This window comes from Carcharodon carcharias, chromosome 1 (genome assembly GCF_017639515.1).
Source record: "Carcharodon carcharias isolate sCarCar2 chromosome 1, sCarCar2.pri, whole genome shotgun sequence".
Lineage (NCBI taxonomy): Eukaryota > Metazoa > Chordata > Chondrichthyes > Lamniformes > Lamnidae > Carcharodon > Carcharodon carcharias.
Genome location: NC_054467.1, coordinates 225788943 through 225815936, shown reverse-complemented (window position 1 = coordinate 225815936; position 26994 = coordinate 225788943). Strand labels below are relative to the sequence as shown.

Sequence of the window (26994 nt, the reverse complement as noted above, 5' to 3'; positions counted from 1 at the left end):
AACAATTTTTGGAAGGGTACAAAAAAAAAATTCCTGATGTCCTCTCATGTGACACTGTCACAAGAGCTGGGACATGTCACTGATTTTTAACAAACATTTTCATTTGATTTATAAAGCCTCCATGAAACCTCATCCCGTCCGTGGGTGAGGTTTCATCATAAATGCAAAGGCCGCCTGTGCACTCTGTCTGCCCGTCAGCCTTAAGGTTGGATGGCTAGCTATGTTCATTCTTTTAGTTGGTATTTAAATGGCCTTAATAGGCCTTTGACAGTTCAGCGGGCGCGCAGCCGACTCTGGTGCACGCCTGCCAAACTGAAGATCTGAATGATGAGCGGTGACGTCGGGACACATGGTCAATTAAGGCCCGCCCAGCGTGACACGTGCCCGGTAGCGCTCACTACCTGTGCGGGCGGGGGAGGAGGGAGAGTCCGGGCCTGCGCTCTTCCATGCATGTGCGCAAAAGACCGCAGAAATCTCCAAGGCAGCTCCGTGCCTCAGGGAGATTAAGTGGTTGTAAAGTTGGGAAAAAAAGAAAAAGTAAAATTATTCAGTCACATTCCCACATGTGACAGAGCTGGGACATGTTTATGAATTTTCATAAAAACTTTTACTTAATTAATAAAACCTTCATGAAACCTCATCCCTCCCGTGGATGAAGTTTCATGGAAAACGTGAAGGCCACTTGGGCTCTCTGCCTGCCTGCCAACCTTAAGATTGGATGGGCAGCCCTGACAATTTGTTTAATTGGTTGATCAATGGCCTTAACAGGCCTTTGATAGTTCGGCGGGTGCGCTGCCGACTCTGGTGCGGCTGAACAGAAGATTGGAATGACGTGGGGTGACTTCAGGACGCACGCCCGACATCACTGCGCATCATTTCACGTGTCGGCGTGTGGGGCCCACTTCCACACACCGAAGAGAAAATCCTGGCAACGGAGTTAGGTCATAGATCAGCCAAGATCTCATTGAATGGAGGAACAGATTCAGGGGGCTAAATGGCCAACTCATGTTCCTATAAGGAAAATCAAATAAAGCTTCAGGACAATAACCAAACCCTGACACTGACACTTAGAGCTCTAATTAGTTACATTAGTTTCACGGAGTTTCTTGCTGCCTAAAACAAAGGCAAACGAGCAACTCTGTTGAAGATTTATCTATCCTTATTTTCTCATCCTTTTTCAGTTACTTTACATCGAATTTTAATGGATGGGAAATTTTGGGAGCATGCCATGCAAATTCTCAAGACATATTCCAAGCAAGGAAACTCCTTGCAGACTTCATGAAATTAGTCCCTGACATTTCCATCATTAGGAACCCAATTAGGAGCATTCATTATGATCATGACTGATCATCCAACTCAATAGCCTGCTCCTGCTTTCTCCGCATATCCCTTGAACCCTTTCGCCCCAAGAGCTATATCTAACTCCTTCTTGAAAACATACAGGGCAGAATTTTACCCTTGATGGGCGGAAGGGCTCCACCGGCTCAGCGGCGGGCGGGCAGCTGATTGCCCACGCCGAAACGGGCCCCGCCACCATTTTAAGTGGGCGGGCTGCCGATGGGAAGCGCTGTGCGCTTCCTGTGCGGGGGGGAGGGGGGTGGGGGGAAGGGATCCCCCAATAGTTAGAGTGCACTCTCTCGCACACATCCCTCTGAGACTAAATGCTGTCTCAGGGAAATCACTGACAATGTTTGAAACTGTCAGAGTGCGCACTTCTGCGCATGCGCATGAAAGAGCACACATCTCCCTGAGACTAAATGCTGTCTCAGGGAGGTCACTGACAGTGTTTTAAGTATCAAAAATAGAATAATAAAAAAATTATTAACATGTCCCCCTCATGTGACAATGTCACATGAGATGGGACATCTTAATAAATATGACAAAAACTTTACTAAACTTTTTTAAAACAGACATGAAACCTCATCCCGCCAGTGGATAAGGTTTCATGTTTTTTCAGAAGCCCACTGGGGCTTCTGGCCTGCCCACCAGCCTTAAGGTTGGGAGGGCAGGGCCTTTAATTGGCTTAATGATCCTGTCAACGGGCATTGACAGGTTGGCGGGTGGACAGCTGATTGCGCTGTCCGCCCGCCTTCCTGAATATTTAAATAGAGCGGGATGACGTCGGGGGTTTCCCCTGACATCATCCTGCGTCATTTTTGAGTCAGTGAGTGGGCCCCGCCCCCAGCTCACAGATGGAAAAATTCTGCCCACAATGTTTTGGCCTCAACTACTTTCTGTGGTTGCGAATTCCACAGGCTCACCACTCTCTGGGTGAAGAAATATCTCATCTCAGTCCTAAATGGTCTACCCCGTATCCTCAGGCTGTGACCCCTGGTTTTGGACTCCCCCACCATCAGGAACTCCTTCTTGCATCTACCCTGTCTAGTCCTGTTAGAATTTTACAGGTTTCTATGAGATCCCCCTTCGTTCTTCTGAACTCCAGCGAATATAATCCTAACCGACTCAATCTCTCCTCATCTTTCAGTCCCGCCATCCCAGGAATCAGTCTGGTAAACTTTTCCTGCACTCCCTCGATAGCAAGTACATCCTTCCTCGGATAAGGAGACCAAAACTGCACACAATATTCCAGGTATGGTCTCACCAAAGCCCTGTATAATTGCAACAAGACATTCCCACTCCTGTACTTGAATCCTCTGGCTATGAAGGCCAACATACCATTTGCCTTCTTTACCTCCTGCTGCACCAGCATGCTTACCTTCAGCATATGTATCGCTCAATCCATATCCTAACCAGATCTTGCTGTTGAAGATAGTAGACTCCTCTAAAATAAAATCATTCTTCATTTGGTTTGGGGCCAGTTTGAGTTGCTTTCTTTCAGGCTGGTAAAGGAGGAAAGCCAAGTGCTATTCTTTACATTTGGGCATAAAGCCAGTAACTAAGCACATTGAGTTTTTAAAACACAAAAAAGAATCCACAATTAAATTATAGTCAACTTTGGAAGGTTACCTTGAGCTCATAAGAGAATCAAGTGGCTGGAAAAACAACCTGGCAGAACAATGACTATCCATAAAACCTTGAGTCAAAGTATTAATATTTTAACATCCTACCAAATCCCAACCTAGCTATTTTTTGGGGGCCCCCTGTGAATTTTGTATATCTAATCACAGTGATAGCATAACTACTCTACTTACTGCATACTTATCTAACCATTAATGTGAAAGGATGGTCCATTCAATGAAGATCCAAAATGTGCACTAGGTAAAATTCAATCTATCCAATTTGAATTTATAGGTAGATTCACCTTAGTGGTTGAAGCCTGTTGAACATCAGCTACAAATCCCAGTGTGGACCTGAAGAATCCCCTTACTGTGCATGTGCAGAAAGTTGAAAATCTCAGAAGTCATCTTGTGGAAACCAGGCTGAGGTTTAACATTGTCATAGTAATGGTGGGTAATGTACAATCCTGAAGGGTCCATTGAAAATGCCCAGAAACCATAGAGATGGACCTCTTCACACAGCTCCATGGCAGCTGTCACCAACATTAGGCCACTACTCAGTCGTTTGGCTCTGAGCCCTTGTTTCATCCAGAAACGGGAGACGTTCTCAAGATATCGTGGATGGAAGTAGAACATTGATTGTTGAGACTCAAAATCATCCAGGACATACTTGACCCTGAATGAAACGTCTGTGTTGCGGGTATTGTAGAAAGCTGGCATAACCACAGATGCATTTTCATAGGCCTGTAGAACTTCATAAAATGGCCGCCTCCACTTCTCCAGTTTTTGGAATCTAAAAGTAAAAGCACTGAGCCTTTAGCATTTTAAAATTTTCTGTAATTTGAAAATGTCTCTTAGTATTCCAGTGCCTGTCCTGTCCTCCCTGGTCAGGTGCAGCAAAAGCACAATACAAGGTGAAACAGCCTCTACACCAGAGCCTCTGCCCTGTGGGAACAGGACAGTAGCAGTCTGAAAATGGTGCTGGGCCACTTCCTGCTCCCAGTATGCCCCCATCTTTTTCATCAGGGCTGTATGTTTCAGTTCAAAACCGAATTGTCAGAAGCATATTAAGATCATGGGCAGAATTTTGCTGTCAGCGAGCAGGGGGGCGGGGGGGGGCCCGCTCGTCGACATGTAAAATGATGCGGGATGGTGTCGGGTGGAACCCCCGATGTCATCCCGCCCCATTTAAATTTTCAGGAAGGCGGGGGCGCAGCAAAATCAGCTGTGCGCCCGTCACATTGTCACACGAGGGGGACATGTTAGGGAATTTTTTTTTCTATTTTTAATATTTTTCAAAGTGGAAGCGATCGCCCTGAGGCAGCACTTAGCCTCAGGGAGATGTGCGTGCTTTCGTGCGCATGCGCGAAAGAGCCCACTCTCGATTTTAGGGAACACCAACCCCGCCCGCATAGGAAGCGTACAGCGCTTCCTGCCGGACGTCATGCCAATTAAGGCCAGCCCATGTAAAATGGCGGTGTGGCCCACTTTGCTAGCGGGGATCGGCTCCCCACCTGCCGGAGATTGGGTCGGGCCCGCCCGCCCAACAGGTGGAAAATTCTGCCCCATTTCATGGTTCTAGGGCAATTTTGAGGTACCAATGAGCGGAACCTGTTACGTCATTAGAACTCATTAGTTGTGTTTTAATGGATGGATAAAGTGAGCAAACTCACCTTTCAGTTACAATACTTGGATTTATCGTCACAATATCAGTCTTCAGTCCAACGTCCATGGTATATTTTTCAGAGATTGGTGGCAAATTACATCTATCATTAGAGCCAACAGTAAAATAAATAGGTACCATGGAGTTACGCTCACACATTTTTTGACATGTAAACTTCTACTCGAATGTTCAATGGCTTACATTGCTGTGAAGTTTTCTAAACACTAAAGAGCATTGTTACCCAATATAGTAAGTTTGGTGCAAATTTTTCTATATTTTGTCAATGAAGGATAAAGTGACTCCACTGCAATTGCTCCGTCTACAAACCATTTACATCCCTTGATCAGATTTCAGCCTTCTATCAATTTCTCTCAGTCCCTGGAGCCACATCCTGGATGAGTCACTGCTTTCAGAAGAGGAGAGAGCAAATTCTCAGACGCAGCAGATATAGCTGCATCTTAGAAAGTTCCACTGCACTGGTCATGCTACAGTTCCATGTGAGGCAGCGTGGAGCTTGCACTGGTACAGCCACAATGGGAGAGTTAATGTAATCACTGCAGTCCCCAAACTGTGCTACCCACATCCATAGTGGTACGTGACACAAGACTGGAGGGGCATGTAGGAGTGGTGTGGATGACACCAGGAGTCTTCAGAGGGATATAGACAGGTTAAGTGAGTGGGCAAAAAAGTGGCAAATGGAATATAATGTGGGAAAATGTGAGGTCATGCACTTTGGCATGAAGAATTGAAGAGCTGAATATTATTTAAATGGAGAAAGGCTACAGCACAGAGGGATTTGGGAGTCCTTGTGCATGAATCCCAAAAAGCTAACATACAAGTTCAGCAGGTAATAGGGAAGACAAATGGAATATTGGCCTTTAACTCAAAGGGTATGGAATATAAAAATAGGGAAGTCTTGATAAAACTATACAAGGCACTAAGTTAGACTACACCTAGAATACTGTGAACTGTTTTGGTCCCCTTATCTAAGGAAAGATATACTGGCATTGGAGGCAGTCCAGTAGAGGTTCATTAGGTTGATCCCGGGTATGGAGGGATTTTCTTATGAGGAGAGGTTGAGTCAGTTGGGCCTGTACTCATTGGAGTTTGGAAGAATGAGAGGCAACCTTATTGAAACATACAAGATTCTTAGGGGGCTTGACAGGGTAGATGCTGAGAGGTTGTCTCCCTTTGTGAGAGAATCTAGGACCAGAGGGCATAATCTCAGAGTAAGTGTGGAGGGGGTAACAGCTGCTCCAGCCTGCTTATTGAACCTTTGATCACGGGGTCTGAGAGATTCCTGTGTGAGTTCCCTTTGCGCTCAACATTGGGATCATTCTTTTCCTGTTACATGTAAATGACCTGGACGTTGTTTATGGCCTCCTTCTGTGCTGCAAGATTCTATGATTTTAAGGTCTGGATTTTACAGGGGGTGTACTGCTCCCCCTGCCTCTAATCTGGAAGAAAAGTCGTTCCCAAAATGACCAACTTTAAAAAGGCTGCCCCACAGCGATAAAAAACTGCGGGTGTCCTTAACAAACAGAGTAAGACTTCCACCCCTCAGTGAAAGGAAGTCCTGTTGTCGAGAGCTGCTGGCCAAAAACTCAGTGGTGGGTACTGTTGGGACTACAAGGAGTCCCAGGAAGAAGGTCAGGCACTCTAGGGAGGGAGGTAAGGGTTGGGTTTTTGAGGCCAGATGGGGAGGCACAAAGAGTTGGGGGGTTACAATCTTAGGGGGTGCCCCCGATGCACAGAGGGAAACCTCCAAAGGATGTATTACACCCCCTTCCTTCCCACCTTTTCACAAACTTAGGTGAAAAAATGGCCTTCTCACTGTCACTCACATTCCACTGCCCAGTGTATTATGGCAGTGGCATGGATTGAGGGCCATAAATGGGCAATAAGTGGTGACTTAAGGCCCTCAATAGGCCTAAGGGCAGGAGGGCTAGTGGGCATCTTACCCTCCCCCCATATTATGGGGACCGGGTTGGGGGTAGGTGGGAAGGCAGTGGGCCAGCCACCCGACATATTTCACATGACCTCCTACCCATCTAAAAACAAGGCCAACGGGTGGGCTGTAAAATCCAGCCCTAAGGGTTTGCCTACCAGTTTCATACTTTTCTGTCTCCACAGTATGGAGTGAAGTGATAACGGACAGTGAGAGAGTATTACCATAGTCAAACCATCAGCAAAAGTTTGAAAACCTGTGACTGAACAAAGAATGGGGAATAATATGGGGAGGTGCATAGGGTTAATTAAAATACGTTCACCCAAATGTGGAGTGTACCAAAAAAATGCCATTATCCTTCTGTATCTAATAGTAACTCACGACTCGAATTTTCACTTACCACTCCAAACATTATGTACCTATGCTTGAAGATTTGTCTGTTCAGCTGTTGCACAAGAAAAGGCTCTGCTCCATCATACCTGAACACAAAGTCTGCAGAGTCAATATCATTCCCGCATCTGCTGTTCTTCAGGATTCCTCCATTCCCAACCACTGCACATTTCTTAAACTGGGAACGTGAATACGGCATTTCCTATGAAGAGGAGGCCCAATAACACTAATTAACAAGAAAACAAAGTACTGTGTACACTGAAAATCTGAAATGCTGTCCGACTGTAAGTAATTCCAGCATTTTCTGTGTTCCTATTATATATAAGGACTGGGCAGTATGGGTTGTTGTCATGACAGTATAAAGCTAGAGACAAAATCCAACTCCAACATACATAGATATACAAAGACACATTTGCATATATGTATATATAAATCTGTACGCCTTATATGTCTGAGTGTGTACATTTATTTGTGTGTGGATCTATTTTCCATGGATTTATATGTATAACTTATGGATATATATTGACCAGTCTTTGGGACGTATGGCTTACATACCTAGCATCACACTGGCACTGAAATTCAAATGTCACACTGCACATTTGTGTGATAGGCAGAGTGAACTTTTGGATTGACAGCAACACCCTGTTGGTGGCGAATACCACTCGTGTTGCTACTGCATAGTAGCAGCGTGAAATGGCTGACCATAAGATTCAGGCCATTGACTTTGGTGGGACCGTAATATCCCACCACTGTAAAATTCCACACACTGTCCAACATTAGGGGCAGAATTTTCTGCCTACTGGGCAGGCAGGCCCGACCCAATCTCCAGTGGGCGGGGGGGCCGATCCCCGCTGGAGAAGTGGGCCCCGCCGCCATTTTAAGTGGGCGGGCCAATTAAGGCTTGCCCAGTGTGACGCCCGGCGGGATGTGTCATGCACTTCCTGTGTGGGGGGGGGCGTGATTCCCCAAATGCGAGAGTGCGCTCTTTCGCGCATGCGCCTGAAAGGGCACACATCTCACTGAGGCTAAGAGCTGCCTCAAGGAGATCGCTGAAAGTTGTACAAATATTAAAAATAGAAAAAAAAATCCTGAACATGTCCCCCTCATGTGACAGATATATATAAGACCATAAGACATAGGAGCAGAAATTAGGCCATTCGGCCCATTGAGTCTGCTCTGCCATTCAATCATGGCTGATAAGTTTCTCAACCCCATTCTCCCATCTTCTCCCCATAACCTTTGACTCCCTTACCAATCAAGAACCTATCTCAGTCTTAAATACACTCAATGACCTGGCATGAATTCCATAGATTCAACACTCTCTGGCTAAAGAAGTTTCTCCTCATCTCTGTTCTAAAAGGTCTTCCCTTTACTCTGAGGCTGTGCCCTCAGGTCCTAGTCTCTCTTACTAATGGAAACATCTTCCCCATGTTCACTCTATCCAGGCCTTTCAGTAATCTGTAAGTTTCAATCAGATCCCCCCTCATCCTTCTAAACTCCCATTGAGTATAGACCCAGAGTCCTCAAACATTCCTCATTTGTTAAACTTTTCATTCCTGGGATCGTTCTCGTGAACCTCCTCTGGATCCTCTCCAGGGCCAGCACATCCTTCCTGAGATACGGGGTCCAAAATAGCTCACAATATTCTAAATGTGGTCTGACCAGAGCCTTTTAAAACCTCAGCAGCACATCCCTGCTTTTATATTCTGGTCCTCTCAAAATAAATGGCAACATTGCATTTGCCTTCCTAATCACTGACTCAACCTGCAAGTTAACCTTAAGAGAATCCTGGACTAGAACTCCCAAGTCCCTTTGCACTCCAGATTTCTGAATTCTATGCCTCTATTCTTCCTACCAAAGTGCATGACCTCACACTTCCCCACATTGTATTCCATCTGCCACTTCTTTGCCCATTCTCCTAATCTGTCCAAATCCTTCTGCAGCCTCCCAGCCTCCTCAATACTACCTGTCCCTCCACCTATCTTTGTATCATCTGCAAAATTGGCCAGAATGACCTCAGTTCCTTCATCTAGATCATTAATTTATAAAGTGAAAAGTTGTGGTCCCAACCTTGACCCCTGCAGAACTCCACTAGTCACCGGCTGCCATCCTGAGAAGGACCTCCTTATCCCCACTCTCTGCCGCCTGCCAGACAGCCAATCTTCTATCCATGCTAGTACCTTGCCTCTAACACCATGGGCTCTTTTCTAACTGAGCAGCCTCCTGTGCGGCACCTTGTCAAAGCCCTTTTGGAAGTCCAAGTAGATAACATCCACTGGCTCTCCTTTGTCTAACCTGCTCGTTACCTCCTCATATATACACAAAGCCACACAGCGTTCAGGTTGTAATGGTTAACATGCTTGTATTCCTTTTTGTGCTATTTTTAGGCACACTTTAACTAGCTAATTGTAAATGTAGGCAATGCCAGTCCAAACATTGTGCACAAGTGAAAAGCAGTGCAAGTGTGTTGTATTCATATATTAAATCTGCCAACTATAAAATATGCCCTACAATTCCATGCCAATGTTATGCAGTGGTTTCACTTTTGTTTTGTAGTATTGGTAAGCTCTGCTTTCATTAATCTGAAATTGACTCTTGCAACATGTACAGATAGTGAGCTAGATTTTTTTTTCCCTGCCTGTTTTTTGGTAGCTCTGGTGCCATCCTAAATTAGGAGGAGGAGGAGTTTTCATGGGGAAAAGTAAAGGCAACAGCATCTGAGGTATTTTGTGTCCACTGATTCCCGTTCTTGAAGCTGTGTGAGTAGATTTAGGCACATCTCCCTGAGTATGTCTGATAACATCTTGCTCCATCATGATCCCGGACCAGACCCCAAGTTTTTGGTACAATCCAGTTAGGGACCAATAACTTTTTGTTTATAGTAGACAAAGCTTGAGATTCAAGACACTTGCTAAGAGAATAAATCATAAGATTCCAGGGGTTTTGAACTAACAAAATAAATTTTACTATACAAGGTCAGAAAGGTCAAATAATTTACAATATCTATTTTATACTCCAACATTCTGGATTAGTATGAAGTACGCATAAATTAACAGACAAACTGTGGTCGAAACCACTTTCTCTAACTGGGTCCATTCCCTGTCATCTCTCCCTGTCTCCTTTCCCTCTCCCCTGCCTTGGACCCTTTGAACATGGTGCCCTGCTTCCAGTCACATGACCAGGGTTTTCATGCCTTTTTTTTCATCACACAGGTGCCCTGAGAACTCTAAAACGTGGTCCCAGTCTGTGCATGCAAGGAAACTTCTCTGGCATGCTGGGAATTGTAGCTCCCAGCACCCCCTTTGTCAATGAGGTAAGTCTGCATTTCGTAACAATCATCTATATATTCCAAGGGATGCTGGCACCTGGTTATGCCACCTTCTCAAGCACTTACTCAGAAAATAGAAGCATGTGGTGCTAATGGGACAGTGGTAACATGAATATGTAATTGGCTAAGGAAAAGCAGGCAGCGAGTAGTGGTGGATGTTCTAATGACTGCAGAGAATTATGTAGTGGAGACCCTCCGGGTCAGCATTAGGATCCTTGCTTTTCATTTCATGTGTAAATGACCTGAACTTGGGTGTAGGCAACTCAATTCCAAAGTTTATGGATGATTTTTAAAAAAACTTGACAATATAATAGAGTGAGGAGGATATAGCAGACTTCAGGTGGACATCCACAGACTCATAAAATGGACAAACATATGGCAGATGTAATTTAATGCAGGTAAGTATGAAGGGCTGCATTTGAGAGAAACAACATGGAGAGGCAGTAAAACAGGCAGTAATCACTGGTTAGACCTTAGCTGAAGTATTCTGCACAATTTCAGGTATCACACTTCAGGTAGAATGTCAAGGCCTTGGGCAGTTGTACAGACAAGGTTTGCCAGGGATGAGGGACTTCAGTTATGTGGACTGATTGGAGAATCTGGGGTTGTTCTCCTCAGTGCAGAGAAGGTTAAGGGGAGACCTAAGAAATTATTCAAAATTATGAGGTTTATCTCCCCACCCAAACTGTTTCCTCTGGCAAGTGGGTCAGTAACCAAAGGTCATTGGTTTAAGATTATGGTCAAAAGAACCTGAGAGGAAATGAGCAGTGGATTTTTCCACACAGTGAGTAGCTAAGATCTGAAATGCACTACCTGAAAGAGTGGTGGAAGCAGATTCCATGGGAACATTCAAAAGGGAGTTTGACATATACTTCAATAGGATTAATTTGCAAATTGTGAGGAAAAAGCTGGAGTGCTGGATTAAAGTTTAGTGACTAAAGTCTAAAAGTAGACTATTATCTGAAGGTGACAAGGAGCCCGTAGACAGCTCTTTCAAAGAGATGGCATAAGCAGAACAGTTTGAATGCTTCCTGTTGTGCTATAAAATTCCATGGTTTTTCTAAAAATAAGGGGTCTTCCATTTAAGATGGGAGATGAGGAGAAATTTTTTTCTTTCAGAGGGTCATTACACTGCGGAATTCTCTTCCCCAGAGAGCAGTGGTGGCTGGGTCATTGAATATTTTTAAGGCTGAGTTATAAAGATTCTTGACTGACCAGGGAGTCAAAGGGTATAGGGTGTCAATGTCTTATCAATTACATTGTTTAGGTTTGTTAATGCCAATTTCATTGTTAGGGGAAACAGGTGATGGCTATTTGAACACATATAAATAGGGGATAGCTGGGGCACTGGATGTGGGCGAGGAGTGTTGAGACTAGACAAAGTCAATAAACTCTTGCCATAAGGAAAGGCTCTGTGTCTTGATTTTTACTTCACCAACCGGTTTGAATCCTGTTAAACATATGGGGTATACAGGAAAGTAGAGTTGCAGCCAAAATCAGATCACCCATGATCTTATTGAATGACAGAGCAGGCCCGAGGTGCTGAATTGCTTACTCCTGCTCCTAATTCATTTGTTCGTATGATTTTAGCCTTTCCTTAATTTTCCCTGAGAAACGAGGGAATGCATAATGACACAGCATTTTTACTAAGTGCATATGAACTCATTGCTTTTATGAATAGGAAGTGTTTTCATTAATGTGCAGTTGATTGTAGAACACAAGAATCAAATCATGGAAGTGAATGTACAGTAGCGTATAAATAAATATGGTGACTTTATTTTGGTGCAAAGGGAAATAAGGATATCCACTACAGCCTTGACTACTGAATTCCTTAAGAAGCCCATAAACAGACACAGAACATGGATATAATGAAGTACATGCTTCCATACAAATTCCAGTGGACCATTTAATTGGCATCCTTAAGCAAAGACTCTACAGTTTAATTGAGGGAAATTATCCCCTTATACATCCTTGAAGAAGACAATTTTAACTTTCATAAATGAATAACTTTGGTGTCATCCCTTCAGTCCTTGGTAGAGAAGAAGGAAGAAGAAATTTTTGAAGGTGACATGTAGCACAGGAGACATGTCCATTTTTATTGATCCATATACTTTTCCAACTTGGTCCCTGGAGAATAGTCCCAGCTTATTCAGCACATCTCATTGGCCTTATTGACATCTTGCCCTCTATTACAATCAACTCTACCTCAAAAACTAAAAATGTCCATTAACTATTTTCATTTGCTACCTTGCCACTTCTCAAAAGAACATGCAAAGTACACTGAAATATTTCCCTGTTAGTGCTCAGTGTATGTGCTAATATGGTTTGTTTCTCCAGTGCTTCCCTTGGTAATGTATGGAGTATGTACCCTTTCTAACTGTCACCTCAAAGGGAGGGATGTCAGTGACAACCGTTGTTCAGGAGATTACTATATCTATGTCCCTCTCTGTGTTGGATCATGTCCCTATAACTACTACTGGCAATTGGTTAGTGTATATTCTTAATTCTTCTAGTGTTCGTTGATTTACACCTTATTGTAGACAAATCACCAAACCTTGTTGGTTTACAACTGACAATTCTAAGGAAAGTTGGGAAGAAACAGCAGAGGCTCTAAGTATAATGTCCTGAAACTGTAGAAAGGAAAACTGTGTTAGTAATGTAGCCTCTTGTAGAAACACAGCAGTCCCATACAATTGCAGCCGGGCCACTTAACTAACCCTTGGATGTCAATTCAGATGACAGCAGTTCCTCTTTTATAAACAAAGGTTTCTATTGAATTCAGTTTTCATTTCCTTCAATTATTGTAGATTATAGGGAAATTACAGATGTAGACATTGAAGTTCTTATGTAAATCTATACATTTTGGTTGTGGTGTATATCGAGAATTGATGGGTTCATGGCTTTTCTTGGAGTAGGCATTTGGGTTGAACAGAGATATGTATTAACAGGCCTTTGGGCACAGTGAGGTTTGGACAATAAATTTTCTGTGAATGCCGATAGGAAGCTAGAATCTCCTCAGTCATTCTGCAGAAGTTTGAGGAGATTCTAAGGAGGGCAGGATTTGTGGAAAGCTGCAGAAAGAATTTCTTCCCTCAAGGTGTTTCCCCAGCTCATTGCCACCTCAGATTGTCTCATGGTTGCTTTGTTCACCTTTCTCATGGATGTGTCCAGTTCTCCAATATCTGGAAGCACATCCATCATGTACCTTCTCATTGCTAGAAATGAGAACCGAGCTAGCTTGAAGGTTGCCCATGCAAAGCATACTTCATGCTACTAGGCCAAATCCCAATAGTTCTCTTTCGAATTATAATAATTCAGGAATATTGAAAGAAAATCAGGGCTGGAAACAGCCATTAAAGCCATTCTACTTTCCTACTCTATACCTGCTATCACTCCAGAAGCATATTTGGTAGTTTTTTTATGCCTGTTCTGCTGTTCTCTTCAACAGTCTTCCCTAGAAAATTACATTAAATTTCTTAGCTTCTTATTTCCAATTCAACAAATTAATGACACCCTTGTGGCTCCAAAATCCACAGTAATAAGATTCACTTCTGCTCATAGCTGGAAATGGCCGTTATCCACTAGGCCCTCATTGACAACAAGTTGCCTGATCACCTTACCTTTGGAAACAATTGGAAGACTTCAGCATCAATGAAGAGGAAGCCACTGCTGTCTACTTCATACTTCAGCTTAAAGCCCTGGGGGGTGTTCTTCTGCGTTGTAAATAGAAATACGGGAGCATTGCAGCATCGAGTCAAATGAGATCTGAGTAACAAAAAGGGATGATGGAAACATAAGTCGAGTGATTTAGGAGCTCATGTGGGCAGCTCAGAAACAAACTTGATTAACAGGCAAGATGGATATACAGTGGAAGATCACCAGCAGGCAAACAAAGCTAGTAGGAGAGATTTTCCTGAGTCTACAACCAGGTGCACAGGATTGTCTGGACACAGTAAGTAATGGGAAACTGGGCAGGACAGGTTGCATGCCTGTAAAGGAATCCACCTTCGACTTCTACACAGTATGTATGGTAATTTACTCCTCACATCCTGTGTGGCCTATTTCATCCTACCTCTCAATCTATCCAGGGTCTGTCTCTACCGTTCACTTTCTCACTCCCCCAACCCCTCTCTCTTCTCTCGCTTGCTTTCAGTTCTATAGTTTTTGTTTCTTTGTACCTCCCTTGTCACTCTTTTTGTGTCTCACTCTCCCTTTCACATCTCTCAAGTGCTTCCTGCTCCCTTCTCCAAAATGTTTTCCCTCCCTATTTATGTTTATACTTCTACCTTGTCGAATTTTTGAGACCAGTATTTTAGGCCAACAGTCATGGGGTCATCTTTTGCATGGGTAATGTTTGAGGGGTTGACATGTGTGCTTGATATGGGCCTAAGTGAAATCCAAACAAGATCATTGCAATGGAATGAAGTAAAAACCAACAACACTAAAGAATTCATGTTAATTATCTAACATTTATTAATTGTCTAACATTACGACCTATACATTTCATCCAATGCAATATATAAAAATAAGTTAGCTACAACACTGTTCCCCTCACATTTTCTCTTCCCTTCCCTCAACTTTTACCCTGCTTATTCTCCCAATTTCTCTTTCCTCTCTTTCCCATTCCTCCTCTTCTATCTCCACTGGAACTCTCCCTCCTCAATTTTTCTACCTCAAACTTCTTTCTTCCCCCGCCATTTTCTCTTTCACTTCACTTCATTCTAATATTTTCCTGATTTATCGTCCACTTACCTGAAAATATTGGCTGCAGTCTCATTCCTTTTCCATTTACACATTTGCAGGGTCTTCCATCTGTCAAACAGTTCAGACTGTGTCACCCTGCAGAACAAAGGATCAGTGTCATGGAAACAACTACGTCAAGTTCATGTTTAAAGAGCTACTTTCATTATCATAGAAACATAGAAAATAGGAGGAGGAGTAGGTCATTCAGCCCTTCAAGCCTGCTCTGCCATTCAATATGATCATGGCTGATCCTCTAACTCAACACCATTCTTCCACTCTCTCCCCTTATCCCTTGGTGCCTTTAGAGTCTAGAAATCTATCTATTTCCTTCTTAAATACTCAGTGACTTGCCCTCCAATGCCTTCTGTAGTGGAGAATTCCACAGGTTCACCACCCTCTGAGTGAAGAAGCTTCTCCTCATCTCAGTCCTAAATGGCCTACCCCATATCCTGAGATTGTGATTTCTTGTTCTAGGTTCCCCAGCCAGAGGGAACATCACCCTTGCATCCGGTCTGTCCAGCCCTGTTGAAATTTTATACGTTTCAATGAAATCCCCTCTCATTCTTCTAAACTCAAATGAATACAAGCCTAGTCGATCCTATCTCTCCTCATATGGCAATCCTGCCATCCCAGGAATCAGTCTTGTGAGCCTTCGCTGCACTCCCTCTATGACAAGTATATCCTTTCTTAGGTAAAGAGACCAAAATTGCACACAATACATCTGGGGATATGGTCTCATCAAGGCCCTGTACAGCTGTAGTGAGACATCCTTGCTCCTGTACCCAAATCCTCTTGCAATGAAGGCCAACATACCATTTGCCTTAACTGTTTGCTGCACCTGCATGCTTGCTTTCAGTGATTGGTGTACAAGGACACCCAGGTCCCTTTGTACATTTAACATTTCCCAAACTATCACCATTTAAATAATACTCTGCCATTCTGTTTTTCCTACCAAAGTGGATATCTTCATGCTTATCCACATTATAGTGCATCTGTCATGTATTTGCCCACTCACTTAACTTGTCTAAATCAGCTTGAAGCCTCTTAACATCCTCCTCACCACTCACATTCCTACCTAGTTTTGTATAGTTAGGAAACTTGGAAATATTACATTTGGTTCCCTCATCCAAATCATTGATATATATTGTGAATAGCTGGGGTCCAAGCACTGATCCCTGCAGTACCCCACTAGTCATCACCTGCCACTCTGAAAAAGACTCATTTATTCCTACTCTCTGTTTCCTGTCTGGTAACCAGTTCTCAATCCATGCCAATCTATTGCCCCCAGTCCCATGTGCTTTAATTTTGTACACTAACCTCTTATGTGGGACATTATCAAAAGGTTTCTGAAAATCCAAATACACCACATCCACTGGTTCTCCCTTAGCTATTCTGCTAGTTACGTCCTCAAAACTCCAGTAGGTTTGTCAAACATGATTTCCCTTTCATAAGTTCATGCTGACTTTGTATAATCCTGCTGATACTTTCTAAGTGTCCTGTTATCACGTCTTTAATAATACTCTAGCATTTTCTCTACCACTGATGTTAGACTAGTAATGTTAGTCTGTAATTCCCTATTTTCTCCCTCCATTTTTAAATAGTGTTGTTATATTTGCCACCCTCCAATCTGCTGGGGCTGTTCTAGAATCTACAGAATTTTGGAAGATGATAACCAAGCATCCACTATTTCCCTGGCCACCTCCTTTAATACTCTGGGATGTAGATTATCAGGCCCTGGGGATTTATTGGCTTTCAGTCCCATTAATTTCTCTAGCACTTTTTTTTATTAATACTAATTTCCTTCGATTCTTCCTTCTCACTAGACCCCTGGTTCCCTAGCATTTCTGGAAAGTTATTTGTGCTTTTCTCTGTGAAGACAGAAGTAAAGTAGTTGTTTAATTGCTCTGACATTTCCTTGTTCTTCATTATACATTCTCTCATTTCGGACTGTCTAAATTTGTCTTCATTAATCTTCTTTTTACATATCTATAGATGCTTTTACAGTCCACTTTTAAGTTCCTTGCAAGTTTACTCTCATACTCTATTTTTCCCCTCTTAATTAATCTCTTGATCCTCCTTTGCTGAATTCTAAACTGCTCCCAATCCTCAGGCTTGCTATTTTTTCTAGCAACTTTATATGACTCCTCTTTGGATCTAATACTTATCAAGAACCTTCATGTTAATAAGGTTTAAAGCGTTTGAGGCATGTGTCACAAATTCATGTTCAACACTGAGGAAGCAACTTGCATCACAGTGAGTCTTTTCTATATAATCAGCAATAGGGTATTAATCAGAAATTCAACCTAAAAGGTTTTCTGCCTTAACTTCAATTTAACCCCCCACACACAAACCTGGTCGACAGATTCAAGGAAATGACTGGCTCCCTAGCCTGGATCATTTTCTGCCCACACATCAGACAAGCACCCAGTATTATAGTCATAAAGGTACTCAAACAGCAGTAGTTTTAGCAATTGAGCCTTAACCAGACAGAACATAGAAAAAGTAAATGGACTAACAAATAGTTAATTTTAAACACTTACATTCTGCTCACCCTTTCATCCTCACTTTTCCTGACGTAGTCCCTCAAACAAATCTATTCAATTTTTACTGACATTTATTCTCCCTAAAAATCTTCCTCACCCTTTCTGGAGGATTAGTAGCACTTGAATGGCATAGAAAATTTCACCAATGAAGAAGCTCACGTGGAAACCATTTGCAGTACTTGCACAACTTTAATAAGTTCTCCTGAGTTTCCTCCGACTTCTGGAGCCATTCCACGATACGCTCATTACTCACCACTGGCCTCATTTATATGCAGTCACCTGTCAGTCACTTACTTTTCCTTTATTCTTTCATGGGGTGTGGGCATCACTGGCAAGGCCAGTATTTGCTGCCCATCCCTAACTGCCCTTGAACTCAGTATATTGCTATTTGAGAGGTCAGTTAAGAGTCAACCACATTACTGTGGGTTTGGAATCACATGTATGGCAGATTTCTTTCCCTAAAGGATATTAGTAAGACCAGGATTTTTATGATCAATGATAGTTGTTACAATGATAGTCTCTCCATTACTGAGACTAGCTTTCAATTCCAGATTTATTAACTGAATTTAAATTAAGCTGCCATTGTGGGATTTGAACCCATGTCCCCAGAGCACTAGCATGGGCGGCTAAATTACTAGCCCAGTGACATTATCACTCGGCCACCATCTCCCACAAATGAGATTCCTTGATTTACCTCGCTGTTGGTAAGTTCATGTGTTTTAATGAGGTAAAGCAACTGATACCAGTGAAAGTAAGTAGTTCCTGACAGAACATAAAAACATAAGAAATAAGTACTATTCTCATTGTACTCAAAAATCCATGAAACTCTGCATTGAATATACTTAACAACTAAGCACCCAAAGCTCTCTAGGCTAGAGAATTCCAAAGATTCATAATTCTTTAGAGTGATGAATTTAACCCCCATTCTCAGTCTCAGAATAAGTGGCCAATTTCTTATTCTGAGACTCAGACCTTGTTTTCTAGTTTCCCCAGCCAAAGAAAACATATTCCCAGTATCTACTCCATCATGCCCCTTAAGAATTTTATATGTTTCATTTAGGTCATCTCGAGGAATATGGGCCTAGTCTTCTCAAACTCTCCTGGTCTGGAACTGATGAGAGACAATCCCTTCATCCCAGGAACCTATCTAATGCACCCTCACAGCACTCCATCCAGCCCAGAGAAGGATTTAAGGATCTTTTACTGAGAGTTTCTGAAGGTAGAAAACAGTTTTAAAATGTTTGTTTTGCATTATGTCCACAGACACTCATGCTTGCTTTTGACTGCTTCTCAGAGTGTTAGACCACCATCAGCATTTTCAGACCCCACATCTCCTACCTATTGTCAGAGCTTCTTAGCAGCGGATGGCATTCCCTGTGGGCACACTCATGTTCACCATCGTGAATGGGCAGCATGGATGGGAGCAAAGGAGACTCAGGCAGCATTTAGTGCAAGGGTCATCATTCCTCAATACTAAAGTCTTTACTCCTGTGGAGCCAAATGGATCTTTGATACTCCAGCCCTACTTTGTTCAACCCTTCACCCTACCCCTTGCCAATAAAGGAAATTCTCTCAAATTACTGCCAATTCTACCACATTACAGCACAATAGTCCTCTTTGCCCCCACATGAACATGCCAGTCGTCATCATACAGGTGAAGGCATCAGCACCTGACAAGTGTATCCTTTCATGTATGACTAAATTCCATCAGGAACACAACACCATGCTCCTGCATGCTCTATTTTACTTCATGAATTAAACAGTGCACCCGATTTTCCTCCTCACCATATTAACCAGTGCCTTTTTACCTATTCTTGTATTTCTAGGTGCCAGATGATGTCCAGGGTCATAGAAGGTGTTGGCTCTTCCTGTTCTACAAAAGGCTTCTGGGGCTGGGGTGACCTTCAACTAATGGCAGTTTGGTGCCATCTCCCACATTCTACTGAGGCAAGGGTAATTAGTTTATAAGTTACTTCCTAGGCCCATTCCTCAAAAGGAATGTAACATTTTCCTGTTCTTTGGCATAATTCCAGTGAATGTGCTAGCTATGATTTTCCAAAATTCCTTAGATTTGGCAACAGTCCCTTCAGATTGGAAGTTGGCAAATGTTACACCACTTTTCAAGAAAGGAGGGAGAGAGAAAACAGCGAACTACAAGCCAGTTACTCTAGCATCAGTTTTTGGGGAAATGCTGAAATCTATTATTAAGGAAGTCTTAACAATGCACTTAGAAAAGCAAAGTATGATTAGAACAAGTCAACATGGTTTTACTAAAGGGGAAATCCTGTTTGACAAATTTATTAGAGTTTTTGAGGATGTAACTAGGATTGTAGGTAAAGGGGAACCAGTAGATGTAGTATACCTGGATTTCCAAAAGGCATTCAATAAGGTACCACACCAAACGTTATTTGACAAGATAAGGGCTCATGGAGTTGGGGTGATATTTTAGCACGGATACAGGACTGGTTAATAGATAGAAGACAGTGAGTGGGCATAAGTGGAGCTTTTTCAAGTTGGTAGGCAGTGAATAGTGGAGGGCTGTAAGGATCAGTGCTGGAGTCTCAGCTATTTATAATCTTTATTAGTGACTTAGATGAAGAAACAGAGAGTAATTCATCTAATTTTGCTGATGATACCAAGCTAGGTGGAAAGGTGAGCTGTGGGGAAAGACACTGTCTCAGCAGAATTTTTGGGTCAGCGAGCAGGGGCGGGGCCCGCTCGCCAAGCGTAAAATGATGTGAGGTGATGTCGGGCGTGCGTCCCAATGTCACTGCGCATCACTTAGATTGTCAGTTCGGCAGGCGTACAGCCAACTCGGCCGACCTGTCAAAGGCCTATTGAGGCCATTAAGAAAGTAATTAAAGGGATCAAGAATGCTGCCCATCCGACCTCAATGTTGGCAGGCAGGCAAAGAGCCCAGGCGGCCTTCACATTTTTCATGAAACTTCATCCATGGGCGGGATGAGGTTTCATGAAGGGTTTTTAAATTAAATAAAAATGTTTGAAAAAATTAATGGACAAGTCCCAGCTCATGTGACAGTTTCATATGAGGGGACATGTGCTTAATTTTTTTTTCCTTTATTAAATTTTTCTGAACTTGAACTGATCAGCCTGAGTGCCTCAGGGAGATTTCTGCACTCTTTTGTGCACATGCACAAAAGAGCACAGGCCCCAACTCAGGGAATCCCCCTCCGCCTGCACAGGGAGCACACAGCGCTTCTGGGTGTGCACCATGCTGGGCAGGCCTTAATTGGCCGGCCCATGTACAATGGCAGTGCAGACCTGATCGGGGGTGCCGACTGGGTTCATGCCTGCTCCCACCCGCCCCCGCACAACCCCCCCAAAAGGGGGAAAATCCTTCCCTCGAGGCTGCAAAGAGACATAGCCAGGTCCAACGAGTGGGCAACAAAATGAGAGATGGAGTACTATATAGGAATGTGTGAAGTTATTCACTTTGGTCGTAAGAATAGAAAAACAATATTTCTTAAAAGGTGAGAAACTCGTAAGTATTGATCTTCAAAGAGACTTGGGTGCACTTGTAAAAGGGGTGGAGAAAGCTAGCATGCAGGTGCAGCAGGCAATTAGTCATGTTGGTCTGAGACCACATCTGGAGTACTGAGTGCAGTTTTGGTCTCCACATTTAAGAAAGGATATATTTGCATTGGAGTCAGTACAGTGGAGGTTCACTAAGTTGTTCTCTGGAATGAGGGGGTTGTCCTATGATGAGAGGCTGAGTAAATTAGGCTTATATTCTCTGGAGTTTCAAAGAATGAAAGGGGATATCATTGAAATCTACAAGATTCTGAAGGGCCTGATGTAGTGGTCACAGATTGTTTCCGCCAGTCGGGGAATGAAAAACACTGGGCACAGTCTCAGGATAACAGACTGATCATTTAAAACTGAGATGTGGAGAAATTACTTCAGTCAAAGATGGTGAATCTTTGGAATTCTCTACCCCAGAGGGTTGTGGATGCTCCATTGTTGAATATATTTAAGGCTGGGATAGACAGATTTTTGGTGTCTCAGGGAATTAAGGGATATGGGGAGCAGACAGGAAAATGGAGCTAAAGCCCCAAATCAGCCATGATTGTATGGAAATGTGGAGCAGGCTTGATGGGCCATGTTGTCTCCTTATGCGCCTATTTCTTGTCCTTTTGTGTTCCTGCGTTCTGATTTCTAGAAAAGTACTTTTTGGAAAAGTAGTCAGTGTCTCTGCTATTTACTTCCCAACTGCCTACAGTATTTTAGAATACATGCATTCTGGGCCTGGTTACTTTTAATTTAGTTCACATTTTAAAGTGTCTTTTTCAATATTTTCGTCAGGAATGTCACAAACCCACTATCGCATTCCTCTTCAGAAAAGGTATCCGATGGAGTGCGACTTGACAGAGTGAGCAACTGGGAGTTTGGTGAGTGCGGGAATCTTAAATGTTAATCTCTTTCCAAATATCTAGTTTTGTTTGCATTTAGAATTTAACTAAAAATCACTGTTTAAGTTAAATTTAAATTTCTTCCAGCCTTAAGCAGGGATAAGCAAGCTCTCTACTAGAAAACAGCTGCATTAAGTTAATTAGGTAACTATGAAGGTATGAGGGGCAAGTTGGCCATGGTGGATTAGGAAAATACGCTAAAAATTTGAAAGCAGGCAGGCAATGGCTAGTATTTAAAGAGGTATTACATGGTCTACAACAAATATACATTCCTCTAAGACACAAAAACCCAACAGGAAAGATGAATCAACCGTGGCTAACAACAGAAGTTAGACTGCATTCAATCAAAGGAAGTAGCTTATAACATTGCCAAAAAAAGTGGTTAGCTCAAGGATTGGGAGCAATTTAGAATCCAGCAAAGTAGAACCAAGAAACTGATAAAGAAAGGGAAAAGAGAATATGAAGGCAAGCTAATGACAAACACAAAGGCAGACTGTAAAACCTTCTTTAAGTATGTGAAAAGGACAACATTAGCAAGGACAAATGTGGGTCAATTACAGGCGGAGACAGGAGGATTTATAATGGAGAATAGGAAATGGCAGAGAAATTAAACAATTACTTTGTGCCTGCCTTCATGGAGGAAGATATAGGGGAGAATTTTCTCCCCATTGGTGGGGGTTGGGCGGGAGCGGGTGCAGGCAGGCATGCAGCCGATCGCTGCCCGCGATCGGCTGCGCAACACCATTTTATGTGGGCCAGCTAATTAAGGCCCACCCAGCGTAATGCCTGCCTGCCTGCAAGTGCTGAGCACTCCCTGTGCATGTGCACGAAAGAGCACAGAAATCTCCGAGGCACAGAGCTGCCTCAGGGAGATTAGTTTGACTTTTAAAAATTTTAATAAAGGAAAAAGAAAATTTTAAGACATGTCCCCTCTTGTGACAGTATCACATGAGTTGGGACATGTCAATGAATTATAGCAAAAATTTCTATTAAACTTTCAAAACCTTCATGAAACCTCATCCTGCCCGTGGATGAGGTTTCATGATAAATACGAAGGCCATCTGGCCGCCTTAAGGTAGGACGAGTAGCTCAGTTAATTATTTAAATTGATATTTAAGTGGCCTTAACAGGCCTTTGACAGTTCGGTGGGTGCACACCCGCCGAACTGAGGATCTGAATGACGCACAATGATGTCAGGACGCACGCCCGACGTCACTGCATCAGTTTACGAGTCGGCGAGTGGGGCCTGGCCCCACTCACCAACCTGAAGATTCTGGCCATAAAAAATAACCCAGAAATACTAGGGAACGAAGGGCTTCCGAAAATGAGGAACTGAAAGAAATTAGTATTAATTAGCACTAAAAATTAATTGGATTGGTGGTTATCTTTCAAAATTCTACAGATTCTGGAAAGGTTCCTGCAGACTGGAAAGTAGCAAATGTAACCCTACTATTTAAGAAGGGAGGGAGAGAAAAAACGGAGAACTACAGATCTGTTAGTTTGACGTCAGTAGTAGAGAAAATGTTAGAATCTATTATAAAGAACGTGATAACCAGATATTTGGAAAATAATGATATGATTGGGCAGAGTCAACATACATTTATGAAAGAGAAATCATGTTTGACAAACCCGTTGGGAGTTTTTGAGGATGTTACTTGTAGCATTGATAAAGGAGAACCAGTGGATGTGGTGTATTTGGATTTTCAGAAAGTTTTTGATAAGGTCCCATAGAGGAGGTTAGTAAACAAAATTAGAGCACTTGGGATTGGGGGTAATATACTGGTATGAATTGAGAATTGTTTAACAGACAGAAAACACACATAAGAATATAAGAAATAGGAGCAAGAGTAGGCCATTTGGCCCCTCAAGCCTGATCTGCCATTCAATAAGATCATGGCTGATCTGCCCCAGGCCTTGACTCCTCTTTCATGCCAGCTGCTCATAGCCCTCAACTTCCTGATATTTCAAAAATCTATCTATCTCCTCTAAATGCTTTCAGTGATCCAGCCTCCTCAACTCTCACTACCCTCAGGGAAAAGAAATTCCTTCACATCTCAGTTTTAAATGAGTGTCCCCTTATTCTGTAACTACGTCCCCTAGTTTGAAATTCCCACTAGTGAAAATATCTTCTCTCAACATCTACCCTGTCAAGCCTCCTCAGAATATTGTACGTTTCAATAAGACCACCCCTCATTCTTCTAAACTCTAATGAATAAAGGCCTAACCTGTTTAGCTAGTCTTGATAAGTCAACCCTTTCATCCCAGGAATCAGCCTAGTGAATCTCTTTTGAACAGCCTCCAATGCCAGTATATCCTTTCTTAAATATGGGGACCAAAACTGTACACAGTACTCCAGGTGCGGCCTCACCCAACACCCTGTACAGTTGTATCAAGACTTCCCTATTTTTAAACTCCAACTCCCCACCAAAATTTCATTTGCTTCCTTAATCACTTGCTGCACCTGCATGCAAACTTTTTGTGTTTCATGCACAAGAACACCCAGATCCCTCTGTGCTGCACTTTTTTAGAGTCTCTCTCCATTTAAATAAAAATCTGCCTTTTGATTTGTCCTACTAAAGTGCATGACCTCTCGCTTTCCTACATTAAACTCCATCTGCCAAGTTTTTGCCCACTCACTCAACCTGTCTATATCCCCTTGCAGATTTCTTATGTCCTCATCACAACATGCCCTCCAACCTATTTTTGTATCATCAGCAAATTTGGATACATTACACTCTGCCACCTCCTCAAAGTCATTAATATAGATAGTAAATAATTGAGGCACTAGGACTGATCCCTGTGGCATTCCACTAGTTACATCTTTCTAACCCTGAAAAGACACATTAATCCCAACTTTCTGTCTTCTGTATGTTAATCAATCCTCAATCCATGCTAATACATTACCCCTAGTACCGTGAGCTCTTATCTTGTACAATAACCTTTTATGTGGCACCTTATCGAATGTCTTCGGGAAATCCAAATACACTACATCTACCGGTTCTCCTTTATCAACACTGCTTGTTATATCCTTAAAAAACTCTAGCAAATTTGTCAAACATGATTTCTTAACTCAATCAAACAGAGTCAACATGGTTTTGTGAAAGGGAAATCATAGGGTCACAGAGTCAAAGGGCAGAATTTTGCCCTTGATGGGTGGGCAGGCCCCACCAGCTCGGCGGCGGGCAGCCAATCGCTGCCATCGAAACGGGCCCTGCCGCCATTTTAAGTGGGCAGGCCAATTAAGGCCCGCCCAGCGGGCTGCCCAACAGGAAGTGCCATGCAGAGGGGGGAGGGATTTAGTGACCTCCCTAAGACAGCACTTAGTCTCAGGGAGATTGGCCATTGACAGGTCGGCGGGCAGACAGCTGATCACGCTGTCCGCCCACCTTCCTGAATATTTAAATGGGGCGGGGTGACAGGGGTTCCTCCCGACATTATCCCGTTTCAGTTTCACGTCGGCAAGCAGGCCCCGTCCCCAACTCGCCGACGGAAAAATTCAGGCCATAGAGTCTATGGCTCCATGATTTCCCTTTCACAAAACCATGTTGAATCTGTTTGATTGCATTAAGCTTTTCTAAATGACTTGTTATTTCTTCCTTATAATGGACTCCAGCATCTTCCCAACGACAGATTTTAGGCTGACTGGCCTATAGTCTCCTACTTTTTGTCTCCCTCCCTTCTTGAACAGGGGCATCACATTAGCAGTTTTCCAATCAGCTGGGACCCTGCCGGAATCCAGTGAGTTCTGGAATATTTCGACCATTGCCTCCACTATCCCTGCTGCCACTTCCTTTAAAACCCTTGGATGCAGGCCATAAGGTCCTGGTGACTTGTTTGCCTTTAGTCCCATTAGTTTCTCAAATACTTTGTGCCTCATGATAGAGACTGTTATAAGATCTTTCCTCCCATTAGTTCCTTGCTTATCTGATCTCTTTGGAATGTTTATAGTGTCCTGCACTGTGAAGACCAATGTAAAATATTGGATTAAATTATCCCTGTCCCTCGTTCTCTATTCTCCAGTTGCATCCTCCAAGGGTCCCACATTCACTGTAGCTACTCCCTTTCTTTTTATATACCCATAGAAGCTCTTGCTATTTGTTTTTATATTTCTTGCCAATTTACTTTCATAATCAATTTTCTCCCTCTTTATTAGCTTTTTAGTCATCCGCTGCTAGTTACTAAAAAATTCCCAATGCTCTGGCCTACCACTAGTTTTTTTGCCATTTTGTATGCCTTAGTTTTTGATTGGATACTCTCCTTGACCGCCAATGTTAAGCACAGGTGGTTCATCCTTCTCACCAAGTCTTCTTTTTGACAGGGATAAATTTTTGCTGAGTGTTATGAAATATCTGCTTAAATGTCTGACAGTAGAAATAAATGAGTAATTCGCAACATGTCAGGCTGTTACTAGTGGGGTACTGCAAGGATCAGTGCTGGGGTCACAGCTGTTCACAACTTGTATAAATGATTTGGACGTGGAGCTCAAATGTAATATTTCCAAATTTGCTGATGACACAAAACTAGGTGGGAATGTAAGTTGTGAGGGGGTTACCAGGAGGCTTCAAGAGGACTTGGACAGGCTAAGTGACTGGGCAAGAACATGGCAGAAGGAATATAATGTAAATAAGTGTGAAGTTATCCACCTTGGTAGAAAAAACAGAAAGGCAAAAGTATTTCTTAAAGGGTGAGAGATTGAGAAGTGTTGATGTCCAAAGGTACCTTGGTATCCCTGTTCGTTAGTCACTAAATGCTAGCATGTAGATACAGCAAGCAATTAGGAAGACAAATGGCAAGTTGGCCTTCATCACATGGGGATTTGAGTACAGCAGTAAAGCTGCTGTTGTATAGAGCCTTGGTGAAACCACGCCTGGAGTATTGTGTAGTTTCGGTCTTCTTAGCTAAGAAAGGATATACTTGCCATAGAAAGAGTGCAAAGGAGATTCACCAGACTAATCCCTGAGGGGAGGTGTTGTCTTATGAGGAGAGATTGAG

General features: G+C 42.8%; 1 protein-coding gene across 1 annotated transcript in view; it reads right to left on the bottom strand.

Moving 5' to 3' along the window:
- Positions 1-2998: 2998 nt before the first annotated feature.
- st8sia5 (ST8 alpha-N-acetyl-neuraminide alpha-2,8-sialyltransferase 5) overlaps positions 2999-26994 on the bottom strand; it is a 73732-nt gene continuing 49736 nt past the window's right edge. Inside the window, exons 3-7 of the mRNA XM_041190960.1 lie at positions 15039-15125; positions 13907-14051; positions 7048-7160; positions 4631-4723; positions 2999-3750 (exon numbers count right to left, since the gene is read on the bottom strand). Coding sequence (XP_041046894.1) covers positions 3288-3750; positions 4631-4723; positions 7048-7160; positions 13907-14051; positions 15039-15125 — 901 coding nt within the window. The 3' untranslated portion in view covers positions 2999-3287. The remainder of the gene's footprint in view (positions 3751-4630; positions 4724-7047; positions 7161-13906; positions 14052-15038; positions 15126-26994) is intronic.